The sequence below is a fragment of the Lemur catta genome, chromosome 7 (genome assembly GCF_020740605.2).
Source record: "Lemur catta isolate mLemCat1 chromosome 7, mLemCat1.pri, whole genome shotgun sequence".
Taxonomy (NCBI): Eukaryota; Metazoa; Chordata; class Mammalia; order Primates; family Lemuridae; genus Lemur; species Lemur catta.
In genome coordinates, this window is record NC_059134.1 from 6,831,123 (window position 1) to 6,853,145 (window position 22,023).

Sequence of the window (22,023 nt, forward strand, 5' to 3'; positions counted from 1 at the left end):
CGGCGTTTTCTGTCCTTCCTCAGAATTCGTTTCTTGGGGTCTCCTCCCCTCCCTTCCTTCCCTCCCCTTCCCCAAGAAAGGACTGAGAGTACGGAGCACAGACTTTCCCTTTCCTTTCTCCTTCGTTTTTCCCTTCTCCGTGGTTTGCAGCTGCCCGAAGCCCTGTCTCCCTCTTACAAGGTGCGATGCTGGGACTCCCTCTGGTTTCGCTAAGGGGTGGCTGGGAATAGGAGCATCTGTTCGGGATGGTAGTGTTAAAAATGCCTTGGGATGTACCGGCCATTTGTTGAGAAAGCTTATGCCGACTTCCGAAAGAATATCCTGAAAACGGATGGTCTGTACTGACGGCAGAGGGAACAATTTTTAAAGACTGTTTAGAATGAAGACTGCCCGAGGAGTTAGCAGGAAGTTGAATTAGGTTTGGGTCCTTCCCACTCCAAAAAGAATTGGCAGAAGGGAGGCATATTGATCACGAAACGAAGTTGAACAGGTGGAGCTAGCCTATGGAAACTTTAAAGTTGAAGAAGAGTTTGAACTAGATGTGGTTAAGTAGCAGGGAGTCTTTTGAAGCTTCTTGAGTAGAGCAGAGACTCCCTGCAAGTGGAATTCTAGAAATGAATCTGGCAGTTGAATGTAGGACAGATCGAAAAGGCTACCAACCGGGGAAACCAGCTGGGATGCTGCAGTCTAGGTGGTCAGTCATGAGGGCACACCCCATTCAGTTATCTTTTTTCTCCTGCCCTGTACTGTGCTTTGAGTTTGAGTTGATTGTGAGTTATGCACATCAAGGTGTACCATTGGCAGCTGCTATTGATCTGTGATACCCAGGAGGACTCTTTTTTTTTTTTTTTTTAAATCCAGGCAACTGGCACATGGTAAACTCAGAAGCATCTATTAGATGGCTGAAGTGTATCATGAATGTATGTCTGAACGTTTTGAATTGTCTTATTTCTGTTAGTTTTTGACCTGAAGAATGAACGTAGGGGCAAATATATTTATAAACTGGAAGAGACTTGTGTGTATTTCTGTTATAAGGCAGGTATTCCAGATATAAATGCAAAGAATTCCAAGGGAGATTGGGAAACAACCTCTGTTTCTCTTTCTGCTTTTTTTTTTCCTGCAGATTCACCAGTAGGGCATAGATCTGTAAAAGGTAAGAAATTTTACCCTAAAAGAATTATTACCTTTTATGCTCCAGACTTAGGTTCTAATTTCGCTGGACAGTTGCACATCATGTTATGTACATGGAGCCCCCTTTTCCAAGGACCCTGAAATTTGGACATCAGGACTTAAATTCACATCATTACTTTAATTATAAACCTCTTTTGAGTACAGGACATTCATGGTTTTGTGTGCAGTCTGGGAGATCCTGTTTTTACCTTAACCTTTCCTTATAGCATTGAAGAAACTACATCTGTTCTTGCAGAATTGGCATTCTGTGGCAGGAAACAAAATGAACAACTATCTCAGATGTCTTTGCTCTAGTGACACAGAGCTTGTGTTCTTGGGTTTCCGGTTAACCCAAGACACATGCTATAGTGCCTAAGAATGAAAACACTAATCACTTTTTTCTGAAAAAGGAACTTTTAGGTTTTTCCTGTTAACTTTGTAGAGAAATTTAAAGAATTCAAAGTGTTTGTTTGGGATGACAGTACAGTTTAGCCAATATAGGTATTGAAGTTGTTTCTCCTGAGAATGGGCATTTGGTAATTTAAAGTAGAGTTGCTCTCTAAGTATAAAGAACTTATGCAAACGTCACGTCTTTTGTTTTTTTAATCTCTATATTGTCATCTCTCTCTTTCTCATTCAACTGATTGGTTTTTTTTTTTTTAGGCAGTTCATTTTTCCACTAATATACCAATCTCGCATTCTATTTTTGTTGGAAACTCCTCTTGCCTGAACTGTTTTTCAGTACAAGGAAGCAAATCCTATTAGTGGTGTCTTCATTCTTACAGAGTACTGCTTTGTTCAAACATGGCTTATTTACATAGATTTTGATATATCTCAATACGTGCCCCCAAAATAACCATACAAAAGAAGAACTTGGTGGTGTTTTTTGAAAGATATTTCCTAATGTATGTAAGAAAAGGCTGTCTTAGTACGTCATAAATATAAACAAGAACTGACTAATAAACTTGTGTTTAAATATCACAAATTTAAGGTTAATTAGTGACATAAAGTTAAATTGCTTCTCCTCAAGCTGTGATTTGCTAGCTGCAGATTAAACATAGATTCCCTTTCCTTGTAGAGCAGGAAGTACTTGGATATTGTTTTATGGATCTAGAGAGATTAAAGGAAGCAATTATCAGGAACTCAGGAGATCTGGGGCTAGTCCCTGTTCCGTCACTGTGAACTTGAACAAATAATTTGGGCTTCAGTTTTTTGTCATTTAAAAGAAGATCTTTATAGCTCTAAGCTTCTAGGAAGATTTTCTACTGATACTTAAGTACTTTTCTTTCAACCCTAATAAGTGGGATTATTTCAGATTTACCTTAATTCATTTAGCATTGGCACAGATTATCCAGATTCCACTCTTGTTTCCCAGATTTACCTTTATGCCACTGAGCTAACATTTATACCTGGAGATTACTTCATTCAATGACATTGGAATATATTTTAAGATTTCCTAAGTGGAGTTTGGGGAGCAGATTAAAAAAATTAGAAAACAATAGTGTAGACCTATAACATGATTGGGATTCTTTTTTCTATACATGCATTTTAAAGAGATTCCCTTGTACTATAACTATACTTTTATTTAGCTTTTGAGTAATGATCAAGGCAGGTCTAGCTTAACACATTAACTGCCAGGAGAGTTGTATTTAACTCACTCTAGTTTTGACTCCAGGGCTGTGTGAAGCATATATAAAATCTTGTTGATGTTCTTTTTGTTACGGTTAATATTGACAATTCTAAAAATGTGGATTCAGTGAACAGAAGTCAGTAAATTTTGTTTTTCTATTTATGTTTACCTTTAAATTACACTTGAAGTTTTTATTATATTTTCATAATAAAACACTGTAGCCCCAAGGAAAAGTTTCTGGTTTTTTTGTGTGGCAGTCAGTGTGTTAAACTCCCCAAACTTTTTTCATATCATGGTACATGTGGAAATAATTGTTGTATCACTGGGGAGAAGTGGAGGTAGTCACAGAACTCTTGGCCTAGGAGTTCGGGCGGCCTGCAACACTCCCACTCCCAGTACTGGCTGGCAGCATCAAAGCCTAAGGAGATAGGCCCATATATTGGGGCCTGTCTGACCATTGGCAAGGTCAGCTTTGCACATTTAAGGTCCTTGACTAAGACTCTGCCAACTACAAAGAGGAACTGTATCATTGGTTATTTTTGTTAAAGCAGTTTCACAGTTACGTGCCTTTATGCTCTTGGCTAGTTTATATTTAAAGACCATACTTGTTCTTACAAAGTGGCTTTTCTAAAAGTATGTGAACAGTAGAGAACGGATAAAAAAAGATAGCAAATGCTTTGGTCATGATGTTTTGACCCCATTAGATTGTGCGCCCATTAGATTATGTGCAGTCTTGGTCTGCTTATTAAAGTTGAAAAATACCCAGAGTCCAGGAGCAATGTGCAAAGAGTATGTGCATTTCTTTAAATATTTATATTATGTTTTATATGATAAAGGTAATACTTACAGAAAATGTGAACAATACAAAAAGTAGAATGGGAAAAATAACTCAAAGTTCTGTTTCCCCAATATGTTAATATCATGCATGGTTTCCCCCCATTTTTTATTGTACATTTTTTTCATTGTGGAAAATTCGAAACATGTACAAAAGCAGAGAAAATGCTCTAATGAACCCCCGTGTACCCATCAGCTAGCTTCTCCAATTAACTAACACAGGGCCAATCTTGCTCTACATCCCGCCCCCTTACCTCCTGGATGGTTTTGAATCAAATCCTAGACCTACTGTTTCATCTGTAAACACTTCAGTATCTATAAAAGATAAGGACTTGTTTTTAATATAACCACAATGCCATTATCACACCTAAAAAAAAAGATTCCTTAATATAACCAAGCAACCAGTCAGTGCACAGATTTTCCTGTTTGGTGTTTTTAAAATTTTTTTAAGCAAGTTGATTAGTTTGAATTAGGGTACAAGAAGTATCCACACGTCATGCATGCACTTTTAATTAGAAGAGTAATCCTGAAGAGACATGTGGACTGTGAACCTTGAGGATGGTGGAGCACAGTGGCTAAGAGCTTTCACTTTGGAGTCAGACTGGGTTTCAAATACTGGCTTTGCCACTTGCTAGCTGTGTAACCTTGTGCAGGTTACTTAGCCTCTCTCACTGTAGTTTTTTTATCCTGTAAAATGTGGATGATACCTAGTTTAGGACTGCTTGAGGACTGAATGAGTTAATACATGTTAAAGCACTCTTGTAGAGCCTAGCACCTAGTTAATATTCAATAAACTATGTTCAATTAACTATTCCCAGCACATAGTATAGCCCATAAATATTTGTTGGATAAATTGTAATGGAGTAAGAGTCGAGAGATAGGGAATTCAGTCTAATTCTGCCATTTAGGTAATTTACTTCAAAGTTTTGGACCTTAAATTTGTCACCTAAAAAAAGGAGGTAGGGTAAGCAACTAGATGATCTCTGAAATTCCAGTGCTTGCTGGAAGTGATGCAGCTTGGTATTTAGAAAGAACTTGTGCTCTGAAAACAAACTGAGGTTTCATTGGTCTTTTTGCAAGCATTTATGCTCCCCAGCCTCAGTTTCTGCATCTGCAAAATAGAATTAATAATACCTACCTAGTAAGATTGTTGTTGTGAGCAACAAGATAAACATATGGTACCTAGCATGTGGTAGGTACTCAGATTATTAGTAGCATTCCATGATTGCAGGTTAAAATATCATTACATTAGAGCATTTTTCAAAACTGTAAAGAGCTATATATTGATACTTTAAGGCAATATATAAATAAAGATGACCAAGGTAATCATGTGGGAAAATGAATATACATTAGAAGAGTGCACGTCGTTTCCAGAACACGAATGATGGAAAATTGAGGGAATATTAGACCATCTCATTGGATAAAAGCCAGAGGCTGTCAGGTCCCTAGAGAAATTTGAGAAGGTATTTTGTAACAGTCGCGTAAGTAGAATAAAACTATTTTCTACATTATTTGAAAACTTCGACAAGAATAAGTTAAAGATGTGGATTGGGGGGGTGTGTGTGGTAATTACTAATAATTGGCACATGCTGTTAAGTGTTTGTGCTAATGATATTGTTTAATGAAAATAACTTTTGCTAGGTTGTGCTAGGAGAGCTGAGCTGTTAAGTGTCTTATAAAACCGGATCCAGAGAGTTTCCTGATCTCAGTGGGCAAGTCAGCATTCCCCCCACCCCGTGTGCTTGATGATGTTTCGCCTGAAGTGCTTTTAAATACACAGACTAGCAGATCACTGCTCTAGAAATTTTGTAAATGCTGAGTTGGGGGCCAGGAATCAATTTCCTTCCCTTCCACCTGTCCAACAAGTACTCTAGGGGCCTGGGCTAAAAGTTCTTTCGTTTATGGATATACCAGACAGTAAGGTTACTAAAAAATGTAGAGAGAAAAATGGCCAATTTCAAATGTTGGTACTTCTCCCCTTCTTATTTTTTATCAAAGTAATTTGTGTATATGGTTTAAAAGTCAAATAATGTTAAAAGACTTATAATGGGGAAAAAAAAAAACCAGTTCCTTTGCCCTCCCTACATCATAGTCTTATTCTTTAGAGGCATCCACTTAGTTATTTTCCTCTTTCCTCTGGCATCACAGTAAATTCTCACTTAACATCATCAAGGGGTTTTTGGAAACTGCAACTTCAAGTGAAACGCCATAGAGCGAAGTCAGTAGGCTGAATTGACATGAACAAGAGTTCTTACAGCATCGTTCCGCTCACAGAAACATCACCAAACTTCTAAATAAAGACCAAAATACTTCTAACATTAAACATTGGAACAAATGGGACTGTGCATACTTTTAAGAAAGATTAATACAAAGAAGATAATTATTTACCCTCTTTTTGGTGAGTCAGTGAATGATGGCAGCCGTAGTGGTGGTGGGTTAAGCCAAGGAGTAAATGTTTACAAAGTGAAAACTGTCTGGAGCACCTCCTACCACCAATACCCAGTTCAAAAACAGTCATTTACACCAGTAGGGCTGCTCACTGAATGCGTTTGTACCCCAAGCATCATTTATTGTCATTCATTTGGATGGTTATAGTACACTACAGATTTTTATTTGACAATCATTTGTATTCATTCATTTTCCCACCCGCTTATTCCAGTTCAGAGGTCACAGTTGGCCTATTCTGGCAATTCCGGGTGCAAGGCAGGAGCCAGCCCTGGACAGGAGGCCAGATCATCACAGGGCACACCAACACTCACACTGGGACCACAGATACACCCCTGCACCAAACGTGCACATCTTTGGGATATGGAGGAAACCAGAGGACGCAGAGAAATCCCACATAGATGTAGGGGGAATGTGCCAGGTCCACACAGTACACACAGGTAGGGGATTGATTTTTTTCTTTTTTTATCAACTTTATAACAAAAAGTCCTTATTTGAGGACCTACCATGTCTTCATATTAGTAAATCATTTGATAAATTATTCTTTCTTTTCTCCCCTCATGTTGGGCCTGTTGATTTCCTGCTGTGACAGGTTAGGATTTAGCTTTTGCACCCCACCACTTCCGTACCTTTCCACGCCCCCTACTCTCTAGCATAGTTATACTGTAATTTTTGGCTAAGACAGGTAGCTTTTATGTATTTACCCCTCTGCCAAATATTGTTCACTGTTGAGCTAGGTGATCTGTTACAGCTGTGAGCCTCCTGGTGTTTAGGTTGGCCTTCACCTGTGTTTCTTACATACTTCTGTTAATTTTTTCCCAAGTGCTCCAACACATTGGCCATGTTCTTATCAGTAATGTTTTCTAATGTATCACTTCTGTCTGTTTATCGGAGCTCTGCTTCTTCCTCCTCCTACCTTACTGTTCCTCTCAAGGACTGCTGCCCAGGTGTTGTCCTGGAGTTCACTCATCTCCTTCCTGTGCTGGATCCATGCCTTCCTCTTTCTGGGAGTACATTTATTTTCTTGACTCACATACTGTAATCATTTCCTAAGAAGTATTTGAATGACTTTGTTTTGCCCACACACTGGTTTGGTAGTTTGGTAGTTATAAAATTCTAGATTGGAAATAATTTTCCTTCAGAATTGTGAAGACATTGCTATACTGTCTAGTGGTATCTGTAATTGCTATAGAGGCATAGTGCTCCAAATCCTTTTTATGAGACCTTATTTTGTTTTCTTTTCTCTCTCTGGAATCTTTGAGGATATTCTCTGACCTGGTGCTCTGCAGTCTCATGAGGGTGTGCCATGGTGTGGGTCTTGTCTCATCTATTTATTGTGCTGGATTCCCATGGGCCCTTTCAATTCTGGAAATTCATGTGCTTCAGTTCTGAGACTTTTTTTTGTACTATTTCTCTGATTTTTCTTTTTCTTTGATTCTTTATTATAATATCCATTCTTGTTATATAGGTATGATAGGCTCAAAGAGTCAATCTTTTTAGTTTTGTTTTGCTGTCTGCATTGGTTCTGTTCTCTCCAGGTGATTTGGGCCCTTGCCCCTGTACTTACTTCTGCCTGGATATATTTTCCCTCAGGTATCCAATTACTTGGTCCTTCACCTCCTTTAAGTCATTGCTTAAATGTCACCTCAGTGAGGAAACCTTTTTATTTAAAAGTGCAGGCCCCCATCTGACTTCTCTGCTTTGTTTTTCCTAAAAACATTTGTCACTATCTAGCATACCACATATTTTATCGACTTGTCTGCCTTCCATGGGGGCAGGGATTTTTGCTTTGTTTTCTTCGCTTTTATAACTCCAGCCTTTAAAACTGTGCCGGGCACTTGGTAGATTTCTTTAAGAAATGAGTGAACTCTTTATCTTGGGATTTTGTTAAATGTCTAATGGTCCTGGCAGGATTTTTTTTGCTTCTATTTTGTTATTTTAAGATTTCAGGTTGGGTCTTATTGGGTGATGGGCATTGCTGTAGGGTGGTTGGTATGTATGGATTTTGTGTATATGTTTGAACAAATGTTTGTGTTTGCTTGCATTTCATCTGACAGTTGTTTGGGTTGCTGGGACCAGAATGGGAGCTTGCACACCTTTCAGTGTACACCTTTTGACATTATCTCTGTTTCCAATTCTTCTTTGCCCCTGTTAATGTATTTGACTCTAGAGCCAATTCAGATGTCAGTTCATTTTTTTCTAAACGTCTGGCTTTGGAGGTGGAGAAAATAGATGAGATAGTTCTCTGGCTTAGCAGGGGCTCTGAGGAGGAGAATTTGTATAAGTAGTTAAATGGACTTTATGCCAGTCCACATTTTCAGGTCTGCATCTAAAGCTTGCTTTCCATCTGCAAAAATTCATTGAAAGAATCTCTCATCTACTGAAGTCTTCTCTCCCATATCTCTCATTATTGGTTTTGTACCTTTAAAAAAAATTCCTCTGTTGTCATTTTAGTAGAGTACTTGGAAAGAGAGTAAGAGGTAAACACTTAAGGACAAAAATTACCAAGTTTTATATTCTAGGTATCATGAATGCAGCACAGTTAATACCTAGACATCAAACAAGGAAAACACAAATTACTCATAAATATCCTCATTTACTTTCAGAAGCTTCAGCTCTTGTTCATTTATCTTCAGAGCCTTCGGGGTCACCGTAAGAGACTGCCTAAGAGCCTCCACTTTTAGCTCTGGCTAAGGAACAGGTTTGAGGTCTGTTGCCAGCGCAGCGTTTCCCTGCAGTTGCACAGATTCCAGGGACTCGTGTCCATGGGGAAGGGATGAGGGGCAGCTGGCTCTCCCTGACCCCTCTCGGTTTCCACTCCTCCTGGGTCTCTGCCTACTCTCAGCCACTGCAAATGGACTGCTGCTTTCTTCGTTCTCCTGTAGAAACATGCACTACTGCACTTTTGATGAATTTCACTAAGACACTAAGGCAAAGGAAGGAAGAAGAATTTAAAAAAAAAGAAAGGGGACTGAGATGTAAGAAGGTTTATGGTGTAAAGCAGGAACAAGTGCTAGTGAATGGTGTTTTGGGAATTGGTATGTAAACATGAACCCAGCATGCTCTCACTTATTCTGAGAGTTCCTCTCACAAACTGCTTCTCTCCCCATTGAACCAAAATGTCCACAATACTTATCTCCACGTAGGATGGATGACGGGGGTTTTCATTTTGTCCTTTCTACTTAACTGTACTTTACGTACTTCCTGCCGTGCCTAAATGTGATTGCTTACTCTTTAGATCTGGGAGGAAAGGTGCGTTCTTTTTCTGGATGAAGTGTCTACCCCTCCTTGGGCCCAGGCCACGCACAGCCCTCTCTCTCTGCTTGCTCCGTGGATGTCCTCCCTAAGTCTTCCGCCAACCTCCTTTGCTGCTTATGAAAGTGTGTTTTTAGTACCCCAGCCTGTTTTCTCTTTTTTTTTTTCATCAATTATTTTCACTGGCCACTTTTTAAAGACTTTTAGAGCTATTTCTTCTAAGTTAGCCTAGTGTTTCTAGTTGTTCTGGTGGCTTCTGTGGCATATAATGTCTTTTTTTTTGGAGCTTTCAGATCTTTTTTCAGGTCTAAACAAAACAGTGCTTTCAGTGCTCAGCTTATTTACATATCAAAGAGAATATTAATTTTTCAGTTAATTTGTATTAGGAAAAAAAGGAATATCATCCTAGTTTAAGGTTACAAATTTAGCCACTTTCTTAGGTATCCTTTGGTTCATCATTCTTTTGTTCAAAACATATGTATGGCAGTCTTTTCAAAATCAGTAAATACTTACGGTGCTGCTTAAAACAGAAAGAAAGACATGATGGCCTGTTACCTTATCACTCATGGAGTGGGTCTCCCATTCAGAGATCTGTGTAACTTACCCTAAGGAGCAGGTCGTTGAACTATTTCTTGACCTTTAAGTTTGAAGTGGAGCCTTAAGGTACCTGTAACTGAAACTTCTAAGCAGGAATCTCGGAGGCCTGAGGCATAGCTGAGATCTGAGCTGCAGCTGGAGGAGCCAGTGGGGTGGGGCGGGGAGGAGGGAATATGTACAGTGAAGACGCAGGGTGCCCCGAGAACCTCCAACTTCTAGGAAATGGACAGAGGAGAATCTTCCACCAGAGGGGTGGGAGGGAAACCAAGAAAAGGACAGAATGGAATTAGTTGCTTTTAGGTGGTAAAGGAGGATAAATACTAATGATTTCATTGAATTTTCCATAAGGGCATTTATCTCCAGTAAAGCTTTCCTTGATCTTCCTCAAGCACAAGTGGTATTCTCCTTGGTGCCTCATACATGCATATTCAACTTGGCACAAACATTAGGTTTACCATCACATTTCTCCTAAAAGTATAGACTTTTTAAGGGTATGGCTCATGTTGTAATCCTCTTTGGGGAGACTGTATTGGGATGTGTCTTGACTACAGGAACACTGACTCTGTGTCTGTTGTGTAGTAGCCCTGTGCTTTTAGCAGCTGTTTAACATCTGTATGCTTCAGTTTCATTATCTAAGGTATTTGTGCTACGGGATGATAATAGTATTTACCTCACAGGAGAGTGAACGTTTGTGAAGTATAGAAAACAGTGCCTGGCTTACTGTAAATGCAATGTAGTGTTTGGTGGAGGTGAGTTGGATGTGGGAGTATTAAATAGTAATATTCTTAACACAGTGCCTGGCATTCAACAAACATTTGAACATGAAAATTCAACAACTTGTGACTAATAACACTTCCTATCATTTTAAACTCTACAAGCATATACAGAATATAATCATGGCCAGGCCATAGGAAAACAACAAAATGGAAGTGGACTGAGAGTTAAGTACATGTAGCTTTGTTTTATAAAACAAATCTGTAGACTTTCAACAAAAGTATTATGTAGCCTCAATTTCTTCTCATGTCATTGGGAAGGAGAAAACTGAAAGATAAAGAAGACTCCTCCAGCGCAGGTGAGAATTATGTGTAGAGATGAGCGTTAGCCTTAAACAGGTGAGCGACGGTTGTCAGCCACAGACAGTATGTGTTTGGCATAAAAGAAACTACCATTATATAGCTTTACCCACACGGCCTGGTTTTTCTAGCTCAGAAAACTGGAAGTATCAGTTGATCTCTTAGGCTTTAAATTAACTCATGGTAGGTAACACTCATTTGATCAACTATTTGAACATTTATTATACCGTATAAGCACTTACTATAATATATAACAAGAACTGTGCTGGGTCTGGGGATGGGATGATAAATAAGACAGACACTGTACCTGTCCTGGAGGAGCTTTCATTCTTGTGGGAGAGGCTAATGATTACAAGTGTTAAGAGATGCAGATAAGCAGCTGAAGGGTAAATGAGGCACTTGGGGTGAGGGGGATGGAAAACCAGATTGCAGAGGGTCACGTTTAAGCTGAGACTTCAAGATGGGGAGGTACTGTACTTGCAGAATATTGCTCTGGGTGAAGGCAGCGAGCCAGGAATGTGTAGGGTGTGTTGAAGCAAGTGAAAGAGCCCCGCATGGCCCTGGAGTCCAGCGAGTGAGGGAGAGGGCCAGGTGGGTGTTGTGTGGACAGCAGATGCCAGATCATGCCAGGTCTTGCAGCTACAATGAGGAGCTGGATTTTATTAAACACAGTGAGAAGCCATGGAATGGTTTTAAACCATGACTTAACCCAATTTGTGTTTTTAAATCTCTTTTACTGCTACATAAGCTTTTCTTTTGCTCTGATTGTAAAGTTCATTGGATAGATTTAATACACAAAATAAGAGAAACTGGCCAGGCACAGTGGCTCATGCCTGTAATCCCAGCACATTGGGAGGCTAGGGCAGGAGGATCACTTGGCCAGGAGTTCAAGACCAGCCTGGGCAACATAGGGAGACCCTGTCTCTACAAAAAATAGAAAGATTAGCCATGCTTGCTCGTGCATGCCTATATTCCCAGCTACTAAGGAGGCTAAGGTGGGAGGATTGCTTGAGCCCAGAAGTTTGAGGCTGCAGTGAGCTATGATAACACCACTGTGCTCCAGCCTGGGCAACAGAGTAAAGCTGTGTCTCTAAAATATATATTAATAGTAATAAAAAATAAGAGAAACTGATTTCTTAACTCTAAATACTGATGTCCTTGAATCATTTGCCAGAAAGAGTTCTTCCCTTAAGAATCTATCCTTCAAAATCTGTTTTCATCTTAGATATCAGAAACTTGAATTATGGCCGGGCGCTGTGGCTCACGCCTGTAATCCCAGCACTCTGGGAGACCGAGGCGGGCGGATCGTTTGAGCTCAGGAGTTCGAGATCAGCCTGAGCAAGAGCGAGACCCCGTCTCTACTAAAAATAGAAAGAAATTATCTGGCCAACTAAAATATATATAGAAAAAATTAGCCGGGCATGGTGGCGCATGCCTGTAGTTCCAGCTACTCGGGAGGCTGAGGCAGTAGGATCGCTTAAGCCCAGGAGTTTGAGGTTGCTGTGAGCTAGGCTGACGCCATGGCACTCACTCTAGCCTGGGCAACAAAGCGAGACTCTGTCTCAAAAAAAAAAAAAAAAAAGAAACTTGAGTTATAATATAAAAATAAAGTGATTTATATATAAAATGTTCCAGTGTGAGACAATGGTGTTGAAACCTTAAGTCTGAAATCCTTCATTTGCTTGCTAGAATCAGATTACCTTCACTCACTGTTACGACCATTGACATATCTGAAAAAGGACAGTCTGAATGTTGATTTACTCGTGTACACAATTTTCCTATTTGTCCCATTTAAAAACTAAAATGGCTTTTTGTTGTCCTTGCAGTATTAAAAGCAGTGACAGGGTGTTCTTTCATTTGATTTAGTTCATTAAATAAATATCTGAATACCTACCATGTGCCAGGCACTGTTCTGCAATCTTGGGATACATCTGTGAACTAAATAGGCAGAAGATCCCTGTCTTTGGGGAGCTCACATTCTAGTGGAAGAGGTAGATGAGAGACGTAATTAATATAGTCATTATACTACTAATGAGTATAATTGGTATGTTAGAGGGTGATATGTGCTATGAAATAAAAAGTAGAATAGTTGCATGAGGGAATGCAGTTTTAAGTAGGATGATCAGGGTAGCATCATTAAGAAGGTATGATTTGAGCAAAGGCACAAAAACCTGTACAGATACACGGACAAAGAGTGTTCCAGGCAGAAGGAACAATCGCTACAAAGAAAGCCCCTAAGACTACGAGTGTACCTGCCCCGTTTGAGGAAGAGTCTAGAGGCCAGTGTGGCTGAAAGGAGGGACAGAAGGAATGTCTCGGCTTTCTAGGAATTGCTCCTCAGTCAATTTCAAAAAGTTCATAAGCCAAAACAAATGAATACTTAGGCAGAGAACTTCCGTCCCACGAATGTTCTGTAGATAGTAATCTGTAAACACCCAGACCCAGGTCTCGTGTTAGGTAATTCCAAAATAATGCAAAAGCTTCTTAAAATTGGTTCATAGGGCAGCTGAACAAAGATCTCTTTTTCTGTGAATAAGAAATGCTTATAGGCCTAGCATTTAGTAAAAACTAAGGTTTTAAAAAACTACCATTCCAGTTTATAGATCTCCAGGTCAGAAGCCAAAAGACTCTGCTTTGCAGCAGAAGGTGGTAAAGGTGCCAAGTGCACTTGTCTCTGAGCGAGGCAGTGGTAGGGTAGAGACGGGGGTTGGGGGGGCTGCTCTTTAAAGGAGGTTTCTATCAGGTCCCTTGTTTCTGTCAAGCTAAGCACCAAATCCTTTCAAATTTTTTATTTGGCGGGCGAGCCACATTTTCTGTTCCTTGACTCAGTGACATTTTCCATGTATTCCTTAAATTGGACACACTACTTTCATAAGGTCCTGATCAATGACCAATAAATAGAATATTGCTGGAGTTGTGTGCCTATCAGATGTATGCCATGGGTATAGATAGCTAGCATCTTCTTCGTTTCACATGGCACGGTACTCTAAAGAGCCAAGCTCAGTTTGTCCTGTGAGTTGCTAAAGCTATTCCAGCCATACTGCCCATAGCTAGTCTTTTCTCTTTTCTCATGTTGTTTCTGAATTTCATTTCATTTTTTATAAGTAGAGTATCCTTCTTAAACTTCTGATTGATTCCCTTTCCAATTTGTCATGGTTGTTTTATATTTGAATCGTATTCTTTAAGTTGCTGTTCATCGTTTCAAGCTTAGTTTCCCATAAGGTTGAAGCTGGAGTAAGATTACTAAAGAAAATATCCAGAAGCACAGGTCTTTGGCTTTCTGAGGTGTATATTCTACTTTCTTCTCCCAGTAAAAAAGGAAAATGGTGTGAGTTCATGTAAGTGCAAGTTAGAAAGTACCATGAGAAATTCAACAGGCCTTTTCTCTCCTTCCTTAAGGAGACTGCATGTAAATCACCCCCAAATCTAGTCGTCTACTCTCTTTTTTGTTAAAAGAAAATGGGACAACCTCTTTGGGCCTCCAGTTCTGTTGCCATTCTCAGTGGGAAGGTCAAGAGCCTAACATTTAGTGGACTTAAATTTAATAGCTGTTGAATGATAAAATTAAAAGAGAAGTTGAATGCACTCAAAACAGGCTTATTCTTAAATACCTCTTCATTGAGTAGTCTGATAACTGGGTTTTAAATATAACGAAGAACCTATGATAAGTGTTTTATTATTTTTTATCCATTATATCTGTTTAAAATATTGTGTACTTGAACATGAACTCAAAAGTAATTTTGTAATGATGAATAAATTGGACTTGAGTAATTTTTTTCTTTATATCAGTGTTGTAGAACATTTGATTGATTTTCCTTTTAGTTAATTCTAAGACTAATTGTGAAATAGATCTACTTTGTATTTTTCTTACACTTATGTCCTTGATTTTGCTATTAATAGGTTTTGGGTTCTGTGCCCACAATGTGAGAATCTCCAAGATGTTTCACCTGGTGTAACCAGTGAATTCACTTAATCATTGTGGACATTAAGCTACACTTGAGGGGTTTTAATCATAAACTTTTCTCAGCTTCATTTTGTCAAAATAGTATTTGTTTTTTATTTTTAACATTTTTATTGCTTTTGATTTTTTTTTTTATTTTCAGTACTTGTTAAATGAGAAATCCTCAGGGAAGTGAAAAGGGGTGAAAATTAGGTGAGATGTACACTTACTCAATTTTTTTTTTTTTTATTGAGTCAGGGATTCACTTACTCTGTCACCCAGGCTGGAGTGCAGTGGTGTGATCATAGCTCCCTGGAACCTTGAAATCCTGGGCTCAAGGGAGTTCGTACCTCCACCTCCTGAGTAGCTGGGACTACAGGTGAGCACCACCATGCCCTGCTAATTTTTTCTATTTTTAGTAGAGACAGGGTCTTCCTCAGGCTGGTCTTGAGCTCCTGCCTCAGCCTCCCAGAGTGCTGGGATTACAGGCATGAGCCACCATGCCCAGCTGTTATGTTTTCATTTTTATTATGACAGAAAAGTCTTCCCTTCATTAAGACTTGAGAAACTTTAACTCATAGAGATATCCTCTATAATTAATGATGGCATCTTGTGGGATCCCCCAGACTTGGAGGAGTCTCGTTTGTACTTAGCATATCATGTGTACTTTGTTGGCATGAAAAGTAAGCAGTGAGAGTATCCCCATGTGTAACTCACATTATTTTAGTAGTGGAATTTAATTTTTAAGGACTCACTAAAACATAAAATCTTGCCCTTAAAGATTTATTTAATTTCATTTTTAATGAAATGCCATACGTGGAAGATATTTTTATTAAATTTAATATTTTTAAAGTGTCCTTCCTTAGCAACATTTTCATTGTTTTTAGGCTGTACCTTCTCAGAAGCTTCACAGGAGGAAAAGCAGTGACAAAGAAGTTGTCATTCTTTGCATGGTAAAATCATCACTTCCAGTCACCAACTTCTAATTCAAATCAGATTTTGAGTGTTCCATTATTCCTTCTGGAAACAGTTTTGTTCCCTATACATGGTGTGTTACTTTGAGTTTATAATTTAAAATAACTCATAAAAACATCTGAGGTCTTGAGCCTGTAATACCAGTATGGTTTATTTGGGGACTTAAGTTAAAGGTCATTCTAGAATTTGGGGTTATATCTCTCAATCCTTAAGGTCTTTCAGAAACCCTGTCTCTGATGAGGCCGTTCTCACATTGTTCAGGTATGGGTCATTGTTTGCTGGTAAAATGGCAAGGATAAATGGCATCGGTCTGGCATTTTATCAGTGACTATGTTAAAGCAAATTTTCAGGAAATGAGTGATGCAGATCTTATTTGACAGAAGGTAGAGGGTGTCAGGCACACTTAGGTATAAAAGTAGGAACCGACTAAGCCGTAGGGAGTAGAAATACTTGGAGACTGGGGCACACAGAGAGCTCATCCAGGCACAGGTAGGTGTAATTTCTCTGTGCATTGGAAAATGGCAACTTTGCTTTACATACTGTTAGGAAAGGCTACAATCTACACTGTGGAACTGAATTCATCAGCTACCCAAGCAGGGTATTTAATTTGTTCATTGTCGACAAGCTTGTTGAGTGCTCTTTTGTACACCTTATCCTGGGTGTCCTTTCCTTCCTCCCTCCTCCCACAGTTGCTGAGAGCCAGATGTGTTGGAATTAGTCCAAAAGCCACAATTAGAGGGATTTCGTTTCTTCTCAAGTCAGATGATGACTATCTTTTTCCCTTAAAAAAATGACATGAAGTTAACCATTTTCTATGTTTATGCTAGAGAAATAAGCCATTACTTTATTCTAGTCACTGCTTTATTTTTTTTAAATGGGGGGGGGAAGCTTAGCTATAAATAAAACTGATCCTTTTAAAGTAAGAAATATACTACTTTCTCAAGTGCTCAATTGGTAGATCTTTTATTTCCAGGCAAAAATGTGTTAAAAAATCAGAATTTTTCTTTTGTTTGGTTTGTTCCCTCTGCTAATATACCCCGCAAGTGTATTATTCTGAGTTCTATCTGTCTTGCCCCTTGTTTTGAGCTGCAGATTATGTACTGGAAGCACAGGAGAGACACAGCTCAGAATGAGGAAAGCCAGGGGAGAGACCTCGCTCTGATTCTTAAATGGAGAGAAGGGCCAGAGTTGGCTGTCTTTGCTAGCACCAAGATACTATTAGACCAAGAGCTGCTGGGATTCTTTGATGTTTTCAAATGCACAGGTCCTATGCTATGTACAAACTTAATTTCATTCAGATAACCAGTCCAAAGTATAAGTGTTCTATCTCATATGAAGACACCAGCCTTAAAAATTTTGTTATGAGGTTGCTGTTACTTTTCTCAGCTTTTACCAAGTGTATGAATTTATTTTGCTGTACTCTGTTGGCCTTGAAGGATTTCTCAGTGGCTTAGCAGTAATTGGAGTAATGAAGACACTGCCACAGGTAATTGCCTTTGTTTTCTTGTGGCAGAAAAACAATTTCCACTTTTGCTATACATAGCAAGTCCTGCTAAAATGAAAACTCAAAATAGTGATCATGTAAAGAAATCAGTGTGTGAACGAGTTGACGCATGTTGATGCATGTTAGGAATTCTGATTTAGATTTTCATGGTTAGCTTTGAAGCTCTTTGGTAATAACTGCACATTGTTTTGAGTAAATACTAAAATGAATTTTTTTTCTAAAGACAGTACTCCAGAAGAAATAAAATATGGTTATGTTTATGTGCCATTGGGGAGTCCATGTGGGATTTTATCATGTGAGGCATCCTTTAGACTGAAGAAAAGATGTTATTCTGTTAGAAAACAAGATGAGTATGTGATCAAATGTAATGTGGGCATAAAGTACTTCTCATTCAGTTCCTAAATAAGAGGATCCTAAACATTCTAGTCAGAAGCTACTGGCTACATTTAATTTTTTAAAATTATAGTAGATGGGCCAGGCATGGTGGCTCATGCCTATAATCCCAGCACTGTGGAAGGTCGAGGCAGGAGGATCGCTCGAGGTCAGGAGTTTGAAAGTAGCCTGAGCAAGAGCAAGACCCCGTCTCTACTAAAAATAGAAAGAAATTAGCTGGACAACTAAAATATATAGAAAAAATTAGCCGGGCATGGTGACGCATGCCTGTAGTCCCAGCTACTCAGGAGGCTGAGGCAGGAGGATCGCTTAAGCCTAGGAGTTTGAGGTTGCTGTGAGCTAGGCTGACACCACAGCACTCTAAGCCAGGGTGACAGAGCGGGACTCTACCTCAAAAAAAAAAAAAAAAAATTATACTAGATGGAATGGACCTTCAGAACTGTTGACTCTGTAAAGAAACAGAAGCCAGAAAGCTTAGTATTCAGGTGTAGATAGCAAGAATTGACCGTCTGTCAGAAATATAATCTAGCAAAAATGATCTTACATATTTTCCAGGAGAACATGATAGGACTGAGCCAGGGTTCTGGTAGATTAGTGGTGATGAGAAGTATACAACAAACAGTGCTTGTCACCAGAGAAAGTAGTTTTATCCAGCTTCTGAATTTAGTTGACTGCCAGGATTGCATCTGTGGAGCACCTGGTTATGAAGAAGCTATTAAGGGTTACACAGAATTATTTCAGGTAAATCTGCTTTCTATTAAATAGAATGTAGGCTCTTCCTTTGTTGATAGTTTAGACTTCACGTTAAAAAAAAATGCTGAAAAGCTAGAAAAGTTTGAAAATTCCTTATCTAAAATGATTTCGATTTCAGGGTTTTTTTATTTTGGAATATTTGGATTATATTTACCATTTGAACATCCCTAATCCAGAAATCCAAAATCTGAGATATTCCAATGAGCATTTCCCTTGAGTGTCATGTCTGTGCTCAAAAAGTTTCGGATTTTGGATTTGGGTTGTTCAACCTGTACTTGGAGAATATTTTTTTTTTTTTTTTTTTTTTTGGGACAGAGTCTCACTTTGTTGCCCAGGCTAGAGTGAGTGCCGTGGCATCAGCCTAGCTCACAGCAACCTCACACTCCTGGGCTTAAGCGATCCTACTGCCTCAGCCTCCCGAGTAGCTGGGACTACAGGCATGTGCCACCATGCCCGGCTAATTTTTTTGCTATATATATTTTTAGTTGGCCAGATAATTTCTTTCTATTTTTAGTAGAGACGGGGTCTCACTCAGGCTGGTCTCGAACTCCTGACCTCGAGCGATCAACCCGCCTCGGCCTCCCAGAGTGCTAGGATTACAGGCGTGAGCCACCGCGCCCGGCCAGAGAATATTTTTACTTAGTAATAGTGTAGTTAAGAGAATGGACTTGGGAGGCAGAATTGCCATGGTGTGAGTTCTGGTACTACCAAATACCCAGTATTTTTGTGCCTTCAGTTTTCTCACCTGTAAAATAGGGCAATAATAATGCCTCTTAAGGTTATAGGGATTAAATGAGTTAATATTTATAAATAGTGCATGGCATATAATAAGAACCATAAGAGAATTTATTAAATAAAACTGTGGTTTAGTAGCCAAATTCAGCATTGAATTCTGAAGATGTCTGTCTTCAAAACATTAACTTCCCTCTACATTTTACTTTCATCTCTCTCAGTACACAGTGTTTATACTTGAGAGTTATTTGGTTAGATGATGGGTTTACAGAACTATATTTAAGGAAAGAGCATAAACATGTAAGGTTTTGTTTGTGTACTTTTAAAAAATATCCCCAAACTGATGGGTTGTCCTATATGTGGTAGAAGTTACCACTCTTCTATTGATATCACTAGTTCTACAATGTAGAGCATAGACTTGAGACTAGGAAATGACTTCACATAAATTAAAACTTCATAAAAATATTTTAAGGATGGTTAAAACCTGGCTATTGTTATTAGTAAACTGGGAAGCTATTAGACTATAATGCATACATTTAAAGGAGAGGAGGATGGCATAATGGTGTGCCTCGTGTGCATCCTACATTTTAACAAAATATTTTTCTGGAAAAATAAAGCTTGCATTTTATTTAGGTCTTCCCTATTTGACATATTGTAACAATCCCCTGGGAATTCTGGTTTTGTAATTTTGGATTAGAGCCTGGAAACATACTTTTTTTAAAAAAAATTAATTGACTTTATTTTTAAGAATATATACTTTTGGTCGGGTGTGGTGGCTCACGCCTGTAATCCTAGCATGCTGGGAGGCCGAGGCGGGTGCGTTGCTTGAGGTCAGGAGTTCGAGACCAGCCTGAGCAAGAGCACCACCCCATCTCTACTAAAAATAGAGAGAAATTATCTGGACAACTAAAAATACATAGAAAAAATTAGCCGGGCATGGTGATGCATGCCTGTAGTCCCAGCTACTCGGGAGGCTGAGGCAGAAGGATTGCCTGAGCCCAGGAGTTTGAGGTTGCTGTGAGCTAGGCTGATGCCACGGCACTCTAACCCAGGCAACAGAGTGAGACTCTGTCTCAAAAAAAAAAAAAAAAAAAAAAAAAAAACAGTAGGCTTTCAATAATTATTAGTAGTTCAATTGTAAATAGTGACAGTGGAACGTACTAAAACACCCAAAACTGGTAGTATGTATTGTCTTCTATACTGTATGTTTACAATGTTACTGCTATTTTTAAATTAACAGTTCTTTGATGTAGCAAATTTACTAAAGTTTTAAGCAGTTAAAACTTCTTTATAGTTCTCATTATAATCATGGTAATTCTTTTACTTTTGTTAGTTATCCAAGTACCTGAACATAATTGGCCATTTTTCATACATATTTGCTTGATAATGTCTTTACTATTTATCACAGTGGCTTGATTTAAAAGTCCAGTGCATGTTTAGAGAGACACGCCCCACCACTGTGAGCACATAGTTGTCAAGCAACAGGAAATGTCTGTCAGTCAGCAAATTAGTATTGGTTATTCTATCTTGACCCAGTGATTTCTTCAGTTGAGAGTAAATGGATAATTGGGGGATATTAACACACTTATCCATGGGTTATTTTTATCCCCTAAGTCTTTTCCAAACCATCTCATGTGGAGAATAACAGATATTTCTTAAGCTCCACAGAGTGATGGCCAGTGATTAACATGAGTTGACATTGTTGTTTTGCAGGGGAGGCCTTCAGGAACAGAAGCAAGATGGTGTTAGACTAATTTAATTCCTTAAGTTTGTAATGCTCATTAATTAATTTCTGTTAAGCAGAGGATACCTCCAAAATACCTTGAAGGGTATACATATTATTAAAACTGTTTAATGTATGTATTATTTTGAATGGTGTACTTCACATATCTAATTGTGGTCCATGGTGTTTAATCTATTTTAGAAACTGGATGGCTTCTACAGGGAGCCAGCCCTCTGATATAGACAAGATTTTTGGATTCTTCAGTGATGGCGCACCCCCCACCAAAAAGCCCAGGTAAACAAGAGAAGGGAATCAGAGGAACAGAGTAAATTACCGTTAGTGGGAGATAAAGAAAAATAAAGAACTTACCCTGTAATTCAGTTGTTTTCTCTAATCAGTGTTGACCTTCATAAAAGATATTACATTATTTTTATTTTAGATTTAATTTTTATTTTTTATCAAGGTAAATCCATGTACATAGTTTTAAAAGTCAGTACTTGAAGGCCTACCCCTTTTCAGAGATAATCACTTTCAACTTTTTCATGTTTCTTCTAATATTGACATCCATATTTTTAAATACCGTATGTGTACTGCTACTTTGTACTTTTTTGGTTTCATTTATTGTGGAACATAAGGATTAGGTTTGCTCTGGTGGCTCCTCCCCCCATGCTGCTGCTCCACTCTCCCATGTTCTCCCCGGGTGTTTATATTATAGTGTTTGGTTCAGTCGATTTTTAATATTTACAGTATTATGACTGTATAAATAGTATTCATAGATGAGCCTAATAATGTGTTGTGCTTTTATTTCCTTTGTTGCCCATTGTTTCTTTGTTATTAAGTATTGCCTAATGTTTTTGTTTGCTTTGTTTTCTGTATACCTTTCAGTTTATTCTCAGGCACTCTGACAGAAGAATAAATTTCTCTTAGATATATTGAAACACACATTAGTAACTTTCTAGTTCACTTTGTTTCATGGATTCCTGCTTCTGGACTCTAGTC

General features: G+C 38.7%; 1 protein-coding gene across 8 annotated transcripts in view; it reads left to right on the plus strand.

The window, feature by feature from the left end:
* Positions 1 to 22,023, plus strand: part of FAM118B (family with sequence similarity 118 member B) — a 45,159-nt gene that overhangs the window by 477 nt on the left and 22,659 nt on the right. For 4 of the 8 annotated variants that reach the window (XM_045557516.1, XM_045557517.1, XM_045557523.1 and 1 more), the window contains exons 1-2: positions 16,497 to 17,183; positions 21,226 to 21,318. In XM_045557516.1, coding sequence (XP_045413472.1) covers positions 17,176 to 17,183; positions 21,226 to 21,318 — 101 coding nt within the window. In that variant the 5' untranslated portion in view covers positions 16,497 to 17,175. Of the gene's footprint in view, positions 1 to 15,289; positions 15,324 to 15,831; positions 15,898 to 16,496; positions 17,184 to 17,233; positions 17,406 to 21,225; positions 21,319 to 22,023 lie in introns of those variants that run through there. The other 4 variants (XM_045557521.1, XM_045557518.1, XM_045557520.1 and 1 more) reach the window with 4 other exon arrangements.